The following is an 18,571-nucleotide window of genomic DNA, read 5'->3' on the forward strand; positions in this document are numbered from 1 at the left end:
GTATAAAAGAATTTGGCCCTTGACTGTAATAAGTCTTTATCACTCTCTGTAGGAATTGAGTTGAGGTTCCAGAACTTCAGTCTGGAGCAGGACTATGACTACGTGTCCCTGTACGATGGTCCCACCACCAACTCCCCTCTACTGGGCAGGTTCACTGGACAGACACTTCCTCCTGTGCTGTATTCACAGTCCAATGAAGTCGTCATTACATTGACAACTGACAGTTCAGTGAAGGATGATGGGTTTGCACTTCAGTATGAAGGTACTGAGCTTTGACTTAGTTTGATCCCACCATGGCCCATCATCACAATAGGTATTATCATACATAAAATCACATAAGATACAGGGTAAACCACAAATAACAATAAGGATAATGCATACTAGCCATATTGTGCTTTTATCATAGGATAATGGTAACATTATGTTCAAGAACAGTTACAGTTATCTGAAGAAACTGAAAGTGAGACAATAAATTTGGAAGCCAGGCTGCCATTACTGCTAGATTGTACAAGAAGTTGTGTTACGCTATTCCTTTCAGCATTTCTTGCACGAGACTGTGTCACACCACCGGCGCTGCAAAATGGTCACATTATTGGGACCAGCTATGCGACAGGCTCGGTGATTCGGTATGAGTGTGATGAGGGTTTCATCGTGAGTGGCCCGCCTGTTCTTACCTGTCAGCAGGACACCCTGACATGGAGTAACCCTTTCCCCACTTGTGACGGTAGGTAGAGAAACGCTTATGAGTAATTTACCTGTTGTCAGTCAAGACTCCTTCTGGAAAATATACCAGAACAGCTGCATGCATTGTTTTTTCAGTTATAGGGAAATCTTCAGTAGGCTATCATACAAACTTATCACAAAGCTAATGTCACAAATTCTTTTATATCTGCAAGGTAGGTTAATTTCCTCCATATCCTCCACACTTGAAAGTGTGTTATATTGAGTGACTGTGTACCATCATGTTTCCACTGCAGCTCCATGTGGTGCCAACTACACAGCCCTTTCGGGCACCATCCTGAGCCCAGGCTACCCTGGGTCATATGGTAACCAGCGGGACTGTCGCTGGCTGATCATGCTGCCACAGGGCATGGCTGTACAGTTCAGCTTTGACCTGTTTGATGTGGAGGATGGGTATGACTATCTCACCTTCAGGTCAGTAATACTTATCAGGCAGATTGTAGCTTTGTCTTAAAATGAACCTCACCCCTTATTTAGAAAATTCAAGGGAATGTTAAATGAATGCTTCCTTGATCCAGACTCTTTGGAACCTAAAAAAGGAGCATTCAGAGCCCCATGCAAGCACAACTTCAAACAGCTTTGTATCATTTGACAATGTGAAGAGGCTAACTTTTAAAAGCTGTCTTCAAATGTATCTCTTAGCTTTTGAATAAGTAACTGAAGTATAGGAATGGCATATTAAATTGTCTGTGTTCTTGTTTTCAGAGAGGGCCTTACTACATCCTTACCTGTCACAGTCCAGCTGACTGGTGTTCAAGCAAATGACACCTACATTCCCTCCAATAATGTGCTGGTACAGCTCACCTCGGACTACTCAGTTGACGGCAAGTTCATGATGCGCTACACAGGTACATGAAGATACGGTTTTTATGTACTTACAATGTAGACTCCAGAGTGTATGTAGGCAGTGCTTGAAATACTTTTTTCTGCATACAATGTAGTTGCACTGATGCAGGCATCATTTAAGATCACCTCCACCAGTCAAGTTTGACTTTCTTTGCCTTGAAGTTTCAATTCATTAAGAATTGAAATGTTTCGAAAAAAAATTTTCTGGTACAGTATAGGTCCATTTTTAAAATTTTACTTTTAAAAGTTCCCTGCTGTCTTGGAATATGCAACTTTGAAGAACTTGCAATGCAATGCTGTTTTTGACCACTACTGGTGTACATGTATGTCCCCCTAGTATCTGGGGCTGGTTTTGTCATGGCCGAGTGCAGGTAAGATGCAGGTTTGAAATCAGAAATACCTGCACAGTCCCAATTTTACCTGCACTAACCTGCATCTGCAGGTGTTTTTTGAGCCCATGATTGAAGTGTCCAACCATAGCAGATCATCAGAAGATTCCACTTCAATCATCTTTGATTTCTCCTCTGTCATGATCAGGTGTTGCTTCCCGGAGCTGCCCGACACTACCAGATGTACCAAACTCTGTGCGGATAGGAGATGGCAGTGCTATCGGGGATGTGGTGAGATATGTGTGCAACCGTGGGTTCACCATTACGGGGGCTTCCACCCTGACCTGCAGGGGTGGTAACATCACAGCCTGGGACAACAGCCCACCAACATGTACAGGTGTGTGTCTGAACCAGTATATTATGGTACATATACAGGAAGATTATCTCCTTCACAAAGAAAGCATCAAATGTTTATAACTTTATGAACAAAGGTGACCATCAAAGATGTGAGCTGTTGGTATGGGTGGCAGATTTTGTTGTTGTTTTGCTTCACAGTTCCACAACCTGCATATGCATGTATTGTGTTCTCATAATTTTGCATAACACTCATTGACAACTGACTTACAAATGTTTAAAAAAATTGCCTTTATTTATTTTTTATGATTTCCAGTGTTGTGCACAACTAATGACGACCGTTCAGATGGCAGCGGTGTGATCCTGAGTCCAGGCTACCCTAATAACTACCCCATCAATACCATCTGTGGCTGGACACTGCATGGGTGTAATGGACACCCTGTCACTTTATTTTTTGAGTCTTTCCAGTCAGAGGCCAGATATGACAAACTTGAAGTATTTGATGGTAGTGTATCAGTTAAAACTTTTATTTGCTTCAGTCTGTTCTGTCTTGATTGTATTGCTGTATGATGAACAGTTTTTAGTCAAGTGAGATGCATTGTTGGTTCTCTTATAGGCAGTAACAGTCACTTATGGCACTGATTTGTAATCTGCTATAATATGTAGATTACTATAAACAAAAGCAGCACATGTTCAGATACCTAACATGTGTATGTTTCCATCTTGTGACATACATGTATTTAATTTTATTCCTGAAGGAACGACTGATGCAGGCACTGCAGCTGTGACCTACACTGGACGCCCCAATCCTGTAGCCAACTACACCAGTCCAGGGGCAGTCATCTTCCTCAAATGGACCAGCGATTCTTCCATTACAGATTCAGGCTTTGTACTTATCTACCGATGTTAGTATGCTGTTTTTATCATTGGTATTTCAGTCCTTTCATAGAGAGTGCACAGTGTGAGTGAACACAGTACAATAATATCACACAGTAATAATACAGCATGTTTGGACTTTTCATTCTATTTTGCTTTTAGTGTCAAACATTTAGTGACAAACATTTTGAAAGCAATAAATCAAATGTTTTGGTTTCCAGCATCCTGTTGCAATGACCCAGGAATACCAGACAATGGCAACAGACAAGGAAACAGGTGCGTGTCATATGAAATGCTCTTAAAGAAACAATAAACAACAATCTTGTAATTGAATTAAGGATATTTGGAACATGCATGTAGGTTGACTGCTGATAGAAAAAAATATCTATCTGTGATAGAAAAAATTTCAAGAAAGGGATGAATACAGTGTTGTTAATTGGGTTGCTATGAACATTTTTGTTTTTTTGTCTTTCAGTTTTAACCCCAATGACAGAGTGACATTCAGTTGTAATGCTGGGTATACCCTGGTGGGACAAGCCACCGCCACTTGTCAGCTGATGGGAAACTATGCATATGAGTGGACCAGCCCTGCACCTATCTGCCAAGGTGAGTACTTAGCAGGGATTTCGCACTGATGAATAACCCTACAAGAATTGTTGATTCTGAAATTGCATTTCATAGAGGTATTGAAAGTACTTTTTTAAGAAAAAAAGAATTCTAGGCTGAAGGTGTCCAGTTTTAATGATTTGGTACATACTACAGAATTTTGACTTAATATGAGCTTGATGTCATTTAGATTACCACTGCTATGCTAAACATTAATTGCTTCCTCTCTTACAAAAATTTAACTAAAGGCAACTTTTGTTACCAAACAGCCACCTCCTGTGGCATGCCCCGAGCCCCTGCCAATGGAATCATTGATGGGAATGACTTTACCATTGGCTCTACTGTGACTTACAAGTGCAACCTGGGATATCGTCTGCCAGCCTCTGCTGTCATGCAGATCACCTGTGGTGCCAATGGGTGGAGCAGCAACAACCCACCAGCCTGTCAAAGTAAGGACTATTGGGAGGGATGATTCAGGTTATATGGAAGTAATGTTAGGGAATGAGCCATGATCAGAAAGTTTCCTGAAATCATTAAAAAAGAAATCCAGAAAAGAAAAAAAAATGTAAATACTAGTAGATGGAAAGATAGAGACAGTTGGTAACATTAGAATGTATTTACCACATCTTGTTTGCATACATTGAAAATGTTATAAGATTTTGAACTAATTGAATCAGATGTTGTTACACACTCAGTACTGTTATTTACATGCATGCAGAATTTGTATTCAATTCTCATAGATTATATATGATTTATAATAATTTGTCTTGTATTTTCCAGTCAGCACATGTCCACGCCCAGCCTCTGTTGCCCACAGCACAATGACACCGTCCCAGTCTACATACAATTATGGGGACAGAGTTGACTATGGGTGTGCTGCAGGCTACCATCCTGTTGGCTTACATGTGCTGACATGTTTGGCAGACCAGACCTGGGACAACCCCCCTCCCACCTGTGAAGGTTTGTGAGTCAGTCTATGACAAATGTGGAGTCTGAGTCTTCTAATTCTACTGCAGCTGAAAACAGTTATTCTGTCTTACAAATAAGGGTAACCTCTAGTCAGTGATTTTGATTGGTCATGTAATGCTCTCATATATTCCATCTTCAACTGTGTACCTTGCAAACTAGCTGATTGTTTTATAAAGAAGTCAAACAGGTAACCTAAATTCTTGAAAAAACTGAGCTGTAAAATCTGTCTGTTCCAAAACTATAACCGTGAATAGTTCTGTACATTTTGTGCCTCTGTTATCCCTAATATTACATGTGGAATGTGACGTATGCATGCCTTTAATTGTTTCCCACAGTTAACAGATGTGCCCAGCTGCCAATCCCCCCCAATGGTGGATACAGATATGTTGCTGGGGCAAATGCTACTTACAACTCTGTCATACAGTACACTTGCAATGCTGGATACAACATACAGGGGTCACAACAGCGCCAGTGCCAAGCCGATGGCACATGGAGTGGTACTGATGTGCAGTGTGTAGGTAAGTTCCCTAGTTTTGCTGTTCTACACAAGCACAGCTCTGGAATGGCAAAATACATTTGTATGTCTGACTCAGATCTTCAAAAGAAAAATCATTGATTTCTAGATCAGTGTTAACATGTGATAACAAGCTTCTTTATAAAGATATGATCATCATAAATCTGCAAATTTCTTTTAAATCCACAGCGGAGGGATGTAGAGATCCAGGAATTCCCACGAATGGAAATCGTCAAGGCAACAGCTTCACCTACGGATCCACAGTGATTTACAGCTGTAACGAGGGCTTCAGACTGGTTGGCAGCTCCTACCTCACCTGTCAATCAAACCGTGAATGGAATGGCGAAATGCCTGTCTGCATCCGTAAGTTCTCTACATATTATGTAATGTAAGGGTTCGCTCTGGCATTAATGCATTCACCATGCAAATTCTGAACATAACAATTTTGTGATTTGGCAAACAGAATTTCTGCCACTACATATAACCATAATACCATCGAATAAAACAAATGATGAATGAAATGTTCTAATGCAGCACTGGTAATTTCTGAGCAGGAGAGAAGATTCTGAGCAGGAGAGAAGATTAATTAGCAGATTGATTAGAATTCTTTAATTTGTACTTTTCAACAATTATTGGATAGAATAACCCTGGTTTGTTGAAATCTAGAGGTTTCTAATATGTAACATTAGCTGTGATGCTTTAACAGTGATGTTGACTACAAGGAAGCCACTAATGACCATTTATGTTACTTTACATTCCAGCAATAACATGTGGGGATCCAGGTGTTCCATACTACGGTGACAGGGATGGTGATAGCTTCAACTACGGCAATATCCTTAACTTTACCTGCAATGATGGGTACATCCTACAGGGGGCACCTATCATACGATGTGAGCAGAATGGATTATGGAGCAACCCTATCCCAACCTGTACAGGTAAGAAGAGTATTGACTTCAGCCTTTGGAAAATTATATGTTACTTTTAAGTTCATGTATGTTCATCAACAAATTGGTTGGTAGAGAAATGATATGTTGAATATTCCAATGGCTGCCTCCTATATGAGACGTCATGCCTTGATCTGGTTCATTTCACTGATCATCAAATCATCAATACTGAAACTAATCTACATGTATCTTGCCCTCTACATTTTAGCTGTTGACTGTGGTGACCCAGGAACAATAGAACATGGTCACAGTGTGGCTCAAGCTGGAACGACCTACGGTGTGACTATAGAGTACTTCTGTGACAATGGATACTTCATCTATGGCTCTTCCTCCATACGTTGTCAGACTAATGGCCAGTGGGATGGCACCAAGCCAGAATGTCGCAGTAAGTTTCATGTTCTTATTATGGACATCTTAAAGTCATGAATTGATACTTTGAGAAAGAAGTAGTCAGCTCTTGTAAGAAGAAGTTGTCTGTGCTTTCTTATTACCTAATCCATTGGTTAGTGACCCTGCCCCTGCACCATGAGGTTGGGAGTTTGAATCCTGACTGTTGTTGCTCACCCGACATGCATGCTAGTGTAAAGGGTCACAGTCCTTATGACTGGATATTAAGCCGTTCTCCACTGTTCATTGTGCTTGTCGAAAGGAGCTAGGGGTATTTTCCTGGTGCAATGAATGATCATGTAAACATAGCATCTGTCTTATCTGTCATAACCAGTGGAAGTATTCAGTGAGCTAAAACAGGAGTTTACTTTTTCTAAAATCCATTCAGTGTACTTATTTTAACATCAACATTGATTCATTTCCCAGTTGTTGACTGTGGGGACCCTGGCACATCACCCAATACTAACAAGGGAGGAGACACAACTACAACATTTGGGTCGACTGTCACATACATCTGCACATCAGGACACACTATCGTTAGTGGTGACACGAGTCGTACATGCCAGGCAGATGGAACATGGAGTGGCTCAGCTCTCCACTGCTCTGGTAAATCTTCTTATCAAGACTTTATCAAGACTTATCAAGTTATCATAACTTTGATATAGGAGTAAATGATTAATCATTTTCTAGGGATCATGTCATTGACATTTCTAGTTAAAGATCCAAACCTTTGGAAATAGATGGAAATATTGTTATCCAGCAATTCAGGTTTTACACTATTAGAATTAATATGTAAACAGTTTTTGTTTTTCTATTGATCTATGACAGCAGCAGATAGTGCAGGATGCCAGGCGTACAACCTGTGTTCTCCAGCATGTTTGCAAAATGTACTGCACCAGCACAAAACACTTCATGTACATGTACATGTACTGTGTATAGCACCTTGGCACAATGTCTCATTTAGGGTGGTATTCGTGGATGACAGTCCGTCTTGAGTTTTCAAATGTTGGGTCAAAAAATATTTTCTGATGCAAACTAGAAAAATGGTTTGTCAACGTGTTTAAGATGCCATGAATACAAGCTGGTGCTCTCCTTGGTACTGAAGTGAGGTCCATTGTTGTTTAGGGATATTAGGGATATGACATTTCCACAATCTAATTTCTTATAAATTTTCTCTCACCATGTTATCTGTTAGAGGATAACGTTACAGGTACTTTCTTTATCACTTTTCAGTACATGATTATATGGGAACATTTAGACATGGATTGAATGCATGCCATTGCCAAATTCCATTTGTGATGCATTCCTTTGTCGTTTACATTTATATCAATACCTTTATTATTTATTATTGATTGCAATTTGTTCAATGCAATTTTATGACCAGATTCTTGAATTGGGATTAATGTGGAATTATGAAAATTATGAAAACAGTGCCCAAGGTTTTGTATTACCTTCCTATCTAGTATGTACATGTAACATTAAATAAAACTCTTGACTGTAATTTTGCTCTAGGGTCTACAACCACTTGTGGTGATATTGGGGACCCACCCCATGGGCGATTTGTGCCCAAGAAGAGCACATACAACCCCAATGACCAGATCACATTCAGCTGTGACACAGGATACAACCTACAGGGCAGCCAGTCTCTCACATGCCAGTCTGGTGGAGCTTGGAGCAGCACCAGACCTGACTGTATAAGTAAGCACTTCACTTCATCATAAAAGAATCCTTAAGGAAAATTCTTTTAAAGAAAATACTGATTCTCACAAAATGGAATATTCAAGCATATACATGTGTATTGAATACAGTTGATAGATTTGAATGCTGTCTGACTGAGTTTAGAATTTTAACTTCAGTCAGACAAGTCTCTTACACATATCCTAGCGTGCACAAATAGTTGTACAGATGTTAACTTTAGGCCCATGAAACAATTCAACATTTCTTTATACACTTTTTCAATGCTATTGTAAAGCACGTTTGAACTGTAATTTCCAACACAAGAAATTGGATTTTGACTGTACGACTCCAGTCTTTGTCAAGGAATGAGTAATCCACCTCTTCTGTGACATCACGTTATGTAAATGACACACGTGACATGTAGGTTGCAGAAAGCACCCCGTCTTAAAGGGCTGGTTGCAATGCTCTTAATGTAGATGGCTCTTTAATACCTCATGCAAACAAGTCTGGTTCCATGCTCAAGATTCTAAAGTTTGTACAATGAGACTGAGTATCCAATCACTGTTGTTTTCAACACTGTTGTTGTTTTCCACAGTCCAGAGCTGCGGTGACCCAGGTCGCCCTTCCAATGGGAACTACAACTCCACAGGGTTCACCTACAGTAGTACTGTCCTGTTTAGCTGTAACCCTGGCTACATGTTGACTGGCACCCCATCCAAGTACTGCACAGCAACAGGAGAGTGGAAACCAGATGGCTCCCCCATATGCATGGGTCAGTACTTAATGAACACAAGGAGAGCCTATGAAAATTGAGACATTTTTGGATAAACAAAGTCATGACATTGTACAATATAAGGGCACACCAATTTAAATTGTTGGTTCTCAGATTTTCCTCTTCCTTTTTTTTCTGAATTGCAAAACAAAACAAAACAAAACAAAAAAAGATTCTGGTTCTCAAAAATGCCCCTTTTTGGCCCCCAACGGTTAGGTCCTTTTCTTCCTAGTTCTTCCTAGTTCTTACAGTTTTTCTATTTATTAAATGCAGTGGTTAGGTGAAAAGTTTAAAATTCATTGTTTAAATATTAACATAGCCTTTTATGTTGACTTCACAGTTTTTGCTATAGCATTTGGAGCTATACAAAGTCATGTAAATATAATAGGATGCCTAGACCTGATTTTTTTTTTCGCCGTTACTTCATATTTTTCATGAAAAAATCCAAAAACCAACAAAGTAAATTGGTCCGGCCTAATGACTCAGGAAAGTCACAAAACTGTGATTCTGAACTCATAGACAATGTTATCTAGTATGGTTGAAAGGCTTCGTTTGTAAAAGGTTACTTTGTAAGATCCTGCACTCGTCCCCTGGTATAAAGTGCCTTTCCTCTAATAGGAACACAACAATGGGGCCTGCCTGGGATTAAAACCACGATCCTTCAGATTCTGAGTAAATGATTCTGACCAGAAGACCACCTTGACACCCCCAGTCTGAACAAGATTAGGAGTCATACAATCATGTACTTATCAATCCACATCTTGATTGAGTGTATGTATATTGCAGAAGAACTTAGTGTCTTCAAGTCTTGCAATCTATTGTTCCTCTCTAGTTGTAAACTGTGGAGATCCTGGTATTCCTGCCAATGGTGTGATCACAGGCAGTGAGTTCACATACGGGCACTTTGTCACCTACACCTGTATCACTGGACACAGTCTGATTGGTCAGGCTAACCGCACCTGCCAGGCCAATGGACAGTGGAGCAACAGTCTGCCTGCTTGTCAGGGTAGGTCATTGATGGCAAACTCTTTTCCAGTTATCATAAAATATTTAGATTTTAAAGCTATATATCAGTCAATTGCAAGTGTTCATGCAGCTGAATATGATGATGTATGCAGCTGAATATGATGATATATGATGATATGTCAAAGAAAGACATTTTCCTTCTTAGTACTCTGTCTTTCTCTTTTTTGTCTTTCTTCCTACACCCCATAGCCTGATATCTAGCTGGGCTGGATAGTGTTTTGATATTGGGTGTTCAAGGTAGTAATGGCCCTTCAAAGAAGGATCTTTAATTTTGATAAGTAACTTTTTTAGGTCTTCAAAGACTTGCAAGTATATTGTACTCAGAAGGAAGCAACTATTCATGCAAGCCAATATCATAACTGACTCATGTCATTGACCATGTTGATTGTTGTTCCAGTTGTTAACTGTGGAGCCCCACCACCTGTCCCATACAGCACTGTGGAAGGCAATAGCTACACGTTTGGCAGCAGTGTCTCATACAACTGTTCCACAGGATACAGGCTGATTGGTCCTAACGTACTTACATGTAGAGCTAATGGATATTGGGGAAGCAACCTGCTGGGGACAACGCAATGTGTCCGTAAGTAACCTACAATGTATATACGCACGTTCTACCTACATGTAACTATTTTCTGGTGGCATCAGTGTTATCACTGTTTTTTTAATGTGTATTTAGACAAGGGGCCATTTATAAGAACAGTAGTTTCAATATTAAGTTTTGACACAATGCCATACAAATGGCCTTATTTCTTTGAACTTGAAAACATAGGTTTGAATTTCAGCTGTATCTTGTGGCGACCCTGGTGTCCCGGCTAATGGCCAACGACAGGGGAGCCGCTTCACCTTCGGAAGCAGAGTGACCTTCACTTGTGACGAAGGGTACATCCTGATTGGAACCAATCAGCAGCAGTGCATGGCTGACGGAAGATGGAGTCCATCCTCTTTACCTGTCTGTCAAAGTCAGTGCAAGTTTTCAGAAACCCTAAGTTCAAAGCACTACGTTATTTGAATGCATGTTTATCTTGAACGCCTAACATATCTGCAGGAACTACTCGCTAGGTTGTAAGATAATCATTTAGCACACAGAATGACACCATTTGTTTAGTCCAATCAAAGAATTACCACTTTCAGTTGACTTATAACTGTTGTTCGGCCACTTGTTATTCGGAAAGTCATCTCTTTAGTAACAAATGTCAATGTGGTTTAAGAAACAAACATCTTGCCATTTCCCACCTTTCCACAGCTGCCACTCAGCAGTCCTGCCGTGACCCCGGATCACCAGATCATGGCAGCCGAAACGCCACCAGCTTCCTCCCTGGAGCTATCGTCCGTTTCCACTGCCAGGACGGCTACCACATCCTGGGCCCCACCAGTCTGATCTGTGACCCAGCCACGCTGAGCTGGAATGGCCAGCCACCAACCTGCGTCCGTGAGTACCTGAAGCTTTTGGAAGCCAAATAGTAGTGCAGATTTGTTCAGTATTAGTATGTGAGCATAATTACAGAAAGTGAGCATAATTACTGTAACACCACAATTACTTGGAATCATCCATAATGCTATTTGACAGTGTTTTAAAATCTGTATTGAATGAACGTCATTTATTTAAGGAACTGCTCATGAAGTGTAAATGAGTGAACTTCTCTCCCCTTCACCACCACACAGCCCACAACTGCGTGGAGCTGGAGGCTCCAGACCATGCAAACATTGTTTCAGTGAGCGACCTGCAAGGTCAGGGGTACACAACTATCTTCACCTGTCAGCGTGGATATACACAGACCAGCGGAGACACGATCAGGGTCTGTCAGGACAACGGACAGTGGAGTGGGAAACCTATTGTCTGTGAAGGTATGTTCATGTGTTGTGCTTGAACCTTAAGTTTGTTTATTCATGAAAAGCTCAAATTGGCCTGCAGGCCACTTTTCATGACGGAAGAGGTAAGGATCAGATAAAAATAAAGTTTACATCATCATTTAAAGTCCTGACAAATCTATAAACATGTCATTACACATACATGGTACAAAATACATACATAGGAGTGAGAACTGGTGTATGTTTTGTCAAATGAATAGATTTAATGTCAAAATACAAAATTTTATTTTAGCTTAATTTTTTTTTATTTTTAGTGGGAAGTAAGCCTAGTGAGAAGCCACCTACTGTCCTCTATCCAACCACGCCTGAACCCAAGCCCACTGTGCCTGTGCAAGCCTTTGTAGAGGAGCAGATCTGGACTGGTTTTTATGAATACAAAGGCAGGAAGCACCCCTGTACGCTCACCATCACAGCTGTGCTGCAGAGCTCCTTTACCATTATCGGAGACTTTGATGATGGCTCTTCCTCCTTCACTCTTTTAGGTGACTTAAACCTTCCAAGTAGTTTTGTCATATTTGGGAGAATTTAGTGTTGATAGCTGTTGTGAAGAATGAATTTGGATTTAGTATTTTTACTTACTCTGTTGTTGTTACCAGGAACCTACAAGCCAGCAGAGAACGCTCTGACCCTTCTTGGTTCAGACCTCACACTGGCTGATCCAAGTAACTTCATGGGACTTACCAGAGTAACATTTGATGGATATGTAAGTTATAATTTAGTTACATAGTTGGTTACAAATATGTGGGGATTGGTACATGTTAATATACTAGCTTGAGAATGTGTAAGACATTGAGGTTCTGCCTCAGTGCCAGGCACTGAAATGTGGCGAGGATGATAATGACATATAATAGACATATTATTAGTACATCAAGACTAAGTCTTGTAGACCTTGATTCAAGTTCTACATCTAAAGTTTTGCCTAGAAAATCTCTTGTAAAATTGTCTTTAAATGCTTTATTTCTTTACTCCAGTTGTACTACATTGCAGGAGGCTTAATGTACAGTGGAGATATCCTGGCAACTGACTTTGGGAGCTTTGATCTCCAAATCTCAAGTTTGTCATCTTTCATTATTTGCAATTACTGAAATATCTATCGAATACTGTTGACACAGCTGCCATATCTGTACACATACATGTGGTTGAGGAATAGTTTCTATTATTAACTTAGCTTTTTGTGCCTGTGCAAAAAGTACAAAAAGTCAGCCAATAAAATCAGGTTAGAGCATTGTGAATGGCAATGAGTTATAGGAAGAAAATGTTACATCAACACACATCTTTGTTTTAATCTGTAAAGTTCTGTAAATGGAGCTAAGTCCTCAGGATTAAGTTGGACTTAACTGTACTATCATTTAATTCCACGAATGTTTTAATGCTTTTCCCATGCCAGGTTCAGAGATTCCCAATTCAAAGCCCCAGTCAGGTAAGGGTCTGAGTGGAGGTTCCATAGCTGCTGCTGTGTTGGTGCCCATCCTCTGTCTGGCTGTACTTGCCCTGGGAGTTTATGCCTGGCACCTCAAGTGAGTTTCCCTCCTACATGTACATTAAGTAATGTAATACCAAAATAAACTGGATATCCGGTTGCTTCATTTACTTTGTGTTACATTACATTTACATGTTTACATGTTCTATCTGGATGTGTAACCTTCATCGACGTATAAAGGGCCTTTACCAGACGGCATTCTGGTTCATTCCACCTAAGAAATACATCAAGCCTGGCTTAGTCTGGTTGTACATAAAAATAATTTTCTGGCCTGCATCAGTGGCTGTGCTCTTACCAATTTAGGCTACTCATTCACCTAGTATGTAGGGGGACCGCTTACATAACTCAGACCAAAAGATAACTAAACAAATCTGTATCAATATTCCACATTCTATAATTGACCCAGGCGTACTGGCCAGAGGTTCAGCTTCTTCAGCCGTTATGGGGAGGGAGACGATGATGCTTCATTTGAAAATCCATGTTACAACACAGCTGAAGGGGTAAGTTGTGATTTTTTTTGTAGCAATTAAAAGATGAGCTAACTTTGTAGTAGCATTTCTACTTTTGGTAATACATTGAAGAGTTGTTATAATTTGAGTGTGATCTCATATTTGCTCAGTGCAAGAGCTTCAGCAGTAAGAAACTTCATTTGGTTAGATAGTTCTCAGCCCCTTTTAAATTAGACATTTTGTTGCTGGATAGTTGAATATCACTTGAATTTCAGTTATATTCTACACTCAGTTTAATTTGAAGCAATCCCAATGACACTAATGTACAACATATGGTAGTATAGATTACTTAACCTGCCTTTAGGCCACACCAATTTAATTTGTTGGTTCTCGGATTTTTTCAGAAAAAATATGAAGCGACAGGGCGAAAAAAAATAAAAATAAAAACAGGTCTAGGCATCCTATTATAGGCTTAAATGCTACGAAACGAGCCATGAAGTCAACACAAAAGGCTGGGTTAAAATTTAAACATTGAATTTTGAACTTTTAATCAATCCACTGCAATGATAGATGGGAAAACTGTAACAACTAGGAAGAAAAGGACTTTCCTCAACTGTTGGGGGCAAAATATGAGCATTTTTCAGTTGATTCAGAAACAGAATCATATATTTTTTTTTTGCAAATCAGAAAAAAACGAAGAGGTGAATCCGAGAACCAACATATTAAATTGGTGTGGCCTTATGTCAATCTTTTACCCAGACATTCAATCCTTGGCCCCCTGTACATTACCATGGGTCATTACTAGTGCTGCATACCGGTTCACTGGACTTGGATCCGGACTTGTAAGAATGTTTAGGTTCAAGTCCAAAAAAACCTAAAAGTTAAGAACCGAGTCCGGACTTATTACCATAAAAGACCATTTCACATACCCCTTTTCTTTCCAAACCACCTAAAACCCTCCGTAAATTGCAAAATCTTTGCTGCAAAATGAAGAAAACATTGCCATCGGGCATCGTCAAGTACCGGCCTCCATGTTATGTGGCCAAAGTTTCACCCAGACAACATTGCAAGGTTGCCAACATGCAATTTTGTATATGTCATGGGTTTAGGTCCGGACTTACAAGTCAGGAACTGAACCTAAACCTTTGGACTTGAATCCGGACCTGAACCTAAATGTGGGTTTAGGTATGCAACACTAGTCATTACTAATAACTGGATTTAGATTGAAATTTCAGGTGGCAATATTTATATTCAATGAGTACACATCATTATTCCATTGTCTCAGGGTCATACATTTGTACTAGATACTCCTGTAGAAACATTTGTGGATGACCAAGGTGTGCAGAGCTTTCCTGTCCACAGTGAGTTACAGCATGGACAGTACACCAGCAGAACGTACTGCACCTGTGCAAAATCCAGAGTTTTGTTGGACGTATGGTCAACATTGTATCAGAATTTTGGCTGTTGCAGACAAAATCTTTTCTGACACAACATTTGAAAACTATAGACAGTGGCGTCTGTGTGGTGTAGTGGATAGAGCATCCGACTGTCAACCGCAAGACCCAGGTTCAATCCCCAGGGTTGGACCCAGACATGTCCGGACATGCACCCAGATGTTGTGCCCTTGGGAAAGGCACTCAACACGCATTTCCCCCCTCAGTTAGAGGGTTCCTGGGCCCTACTAGGGTTTGGGTTGGCGTTAGGAAGAGCATCCAGCCGTAAAAATCTTGCTTCAAAAAAGACTTGTACCTGGTGCAAGCACGTCTAACCCCCGGCTGGGGAAAAATGACGTTAAATTTGGTTTAAAAAAAAACAGGATGTCATCCTCAAATACACGAATATGACCTTAAATGAGATGTTCTGCCAAAGTGCCATGCACAATACATTAAGTGTTTTGCACAGGCACAGTACATTCTGCCAACATGTTAGCATGGACAGGTATTACATCCTAATGCTCCTGCTTTTTTCCTGCATGAAAAAGACTTCTCTGGCATGCATGTCTCAGATTGTGAGGAGTCCTGACTACATTATATCTTGGTATACATCTATACCCATAAAAGCATGCCACCAGTCAGTTATTGACATGTTTGCAAGCATGCCAAGGGATGTATGCAGCATGACCACAAGTTTTAAAAAGCAGAGGTTCAAGAATTTACACCTGACATTTTGAACATTGTGTTTGTTTCAGGTGTCAGTGAATGTGGCAGGACAGGACTAATCAAGAATGAAGAAGTTGCTATGTGTGGACCCTAGTCTAGTCAACCTGTGATGGATTACAGTTAAAGGTGTATCTGATGGATGTTTCACTTTATTCTCTTTTTCATCCTACAAGATTGGCTATGGATGTTTAATGTTCATATATTAAAATATGTCAGTCTTCACTTTTATTATATAGCTGGGGAAAATTTTCCACTGTTTCTACAGCAAAATCATTCAAGAAACATAGGTGATAATGTTTAACTCTACTACATTTTGACTTAAATGTGTGTGTGGGGGAGATGTTATAGAAATTAAGGAATGTACAAATTTTTGACACTAAGTATGCTGCTCTTTGAAATGAGATTAAGTAATATTGTAGAAAAGTGTAAACAACTGTTGATTGTTGCATTATCAAAGGAATAACCTCTGAAAGAAATAATACAGGGCGTACTTAGCAAGCTTTTTACCTAGGTCATTAAAAACGATGAACTGATTGCTAATGTTGTATATTTTATCAGATCATAAGTACTTTTGTTTGCTTTAAAAAAATCAATGCAAGGCATGGTTCTTGCCATTGTGTGTTGTTCAGGCTTTAGTTGTAGCTTTATTACCTTCATCTGCCAAGAATATAAGTCAGTTTGCATGCAAAACCCAAAATCTTCTCTTTTGCTTTAGAAATGGAGAGACTTCTTCTGTAGTTTTTTTTCACTTATTGATTTATAAATGCTACTTTCATCATACATTTATACATACATACAAATCTGGGCTTTGATTATTTGCTACTTCATAGCCTCACTCAAATCTTCCTTCATACTTTCACAGCCCATGTTTGTTGTTAAGGAATAGACACTGAGGTGTTCAAAACTCATTTTTCCATAGAAATATCGTAGAATGGAACTTGCTGCCACCAAGTACAGGTCGCTCATTGTAATATAGTTAGCTGCTATCACGCCGCGTGCCTTCAAAGCTGGTGTGTTACGCTGGAGGGTAGTTATACCGGCTATACAGATAGAAATACAGATATAGTGTAAAATATATCTGTATCAAGGAAACATGCCTGTAGCATATCACAAAAGTACAAATTGCAATGGACAATAAAATGATGATGCACGAGAAAAGGTAGTGTTGTGTGTTGATTAATATCAATCATGGCAAGAAGAATCTGATAAGCCTGAATTTTCCTGGTTTATCATTTGCATTGGCAAAGAAGAAGGAAGAGAATGTCAAAAATCGAATAGAGCACTTCAGGTTGTTGATTTTTTTTTCAGATTACAGCAATAACCATAGTATTCATAGTTTTACTATTTTTTTGGCAATATAATGCAATGTTCAAATCCCAAGAACACAAAACCTACAGCTGTTCAAGAACTTTTGTCAGGTGTTGCTTATCGGAAAATTTCACTCCGTCTATAGTAGCACCGAGAAAAGAGGAAGCTCTGGAGGGGAGGTCTCCGTTTTGCATTTACAAAACAAATTCAGCACCAAGGACAGGGGTGGGCTGGAAAGGCAATGTACAACACGTCAGTATTTACGTTGGAAAGTGGTAGGAGATTCAGCTTTGATTCAGTAAAATGAGTGTATTACGTACGGCACCAAGAATGTTTAGGGGATTACTAATTTTATCTTTTCTCTTTCAAGTCCTTCAGGTAGCCATTCTGAGGATTGCATGGGATCAAAGGATTTTGTACCTTATTATTCTTATTTCCCAAAGTCTGTTCGTTTTTTTCCATCAGATATGTCCCCTCTACAGTCAATCTTGTGCCGTCCCTGGGAAGACTATTTAGACATTTTCCCCATGTCCAAATATGGTGCTCATCTTTATTCCAGGTTATCCAGGTACATACCGCTTCCGCCGGAAGTCGATAAGTACCGGAAGTGCATTCACGACTAATTGAACTGAAGGGTCGTCGACGTTGCAAACACGCAGATTTGTCGGTTCTTGCCGTATGATTCTCAAAGTTAAACCCAGGGCGACAGTTGTACAAAAAGAACCCAGGCAAACGTGCAAGGAACGAGCACGACTTCCGCCGGCCGCTTCCGTTTCCGCCAGATGTGCCGCACCAGATCGAACAATATCTCAAGCAAGGGGGGATCCAGAAAATGGCTTCCTGTTCGCTTTGCAATATTGTTCAGGTTGGGATAAACCATCCGTAAACAGCTTCCGGGTGCCAATCATTTCTATAAATTGTAGAATAACTGTTCACCTCTATAGCTGATATAAGACCAAACTGTTACTTCATGCTCACTTTTCTAATTACTTATTCCTCCTTCCCACTGGACCAAGGAGTATGTTTTGGAATAGTCGTTATTAACATAATTTATGCATATACGACACGTGGGGTTACATAACCTCGAAATTGGAGATGATATCAAATTTCTTCTATCAAGGTGTCTGGTATACACTGAATCACACAATTTTCCCTCAAAAGTCTGTTCGTACATTTATTTCATTTCATTGTGTCTAATCTAATTATTTGTTTTAATTAAATTTTGCTTTCTCTCTACTTTTGTAATTTCATGAATATGATTGTTA

General features: G+C 39.8%; 1 protein-coding gene across 1 annotated transcript; it reads left to right on the forward strand.

Annotated features, from left to right (window-relative positions):
* Positions 1 to 52: 52 nt before the first annotated feature.
* LOC109469600 (CUB and sushi domain-containing protein 3-like) lies at positions 53 to 17,151 on the forward strand (the record flags this gene model as incomplete). The annotated part of the gene is made up of 29 exons (XM_019768141.1): positions 53 to 262; positions 539 to 724; positions 978 to 1,155; positions 1,447 to 1,589; positions 2,125 to 2,313; positions 2,587 to 2,775; positions 3,029 to 3,175; positions 3,368 to 3,422; positions 3,622 to 3,752; positions 4,022 to 4,201; positions 4,533 to 4,712; positions 5,057 to 5,239; positions 5,425 to 5,598; positions 5,997 to 6,170; positions 6,388 to 6,564; positions 6,993 to 7,172; positions 8,079 to 8,264; positions 8,839 to 9,015; positions 9,848 to 10,021; positions 10,439 to 10,621; positions 10,824 to 11,000; positions 11,285 to 11,470; positions 11,704 to 11,886; positions 12,165 to 12,392; positions 12,507 to 12,613; positions 12,882 to 12,963; positions 13,298 to 13,427; positions 13,797 to 13,890; positions 16,028 to 17,151. Coding segments are annotated over 29 exons (4,613 nt in total), but the record flags the coding sequence as incomplete, so codon positions are not given.
* Positions 17,152 to 18,571: the final 1,420 nt, after the last annotated feature.

The sequence above is a fragment of the Branchiostoma belcheri genome, unplaced genomic scaffold, assembly GCF_001625305.1.
Source record: "Branchiostoma belcheri isolate BF01 breed outbred unplaced genomic scaffold, Haploidv18h27 scaffold21, whole genome shotgun sequence".
NCBI lineage: Eukaryota > Metazoa > Chordata > Leptocardii > Amphioxiformes > Branchiostomatidae > Branchiostoma > Branchiostoma belcheri.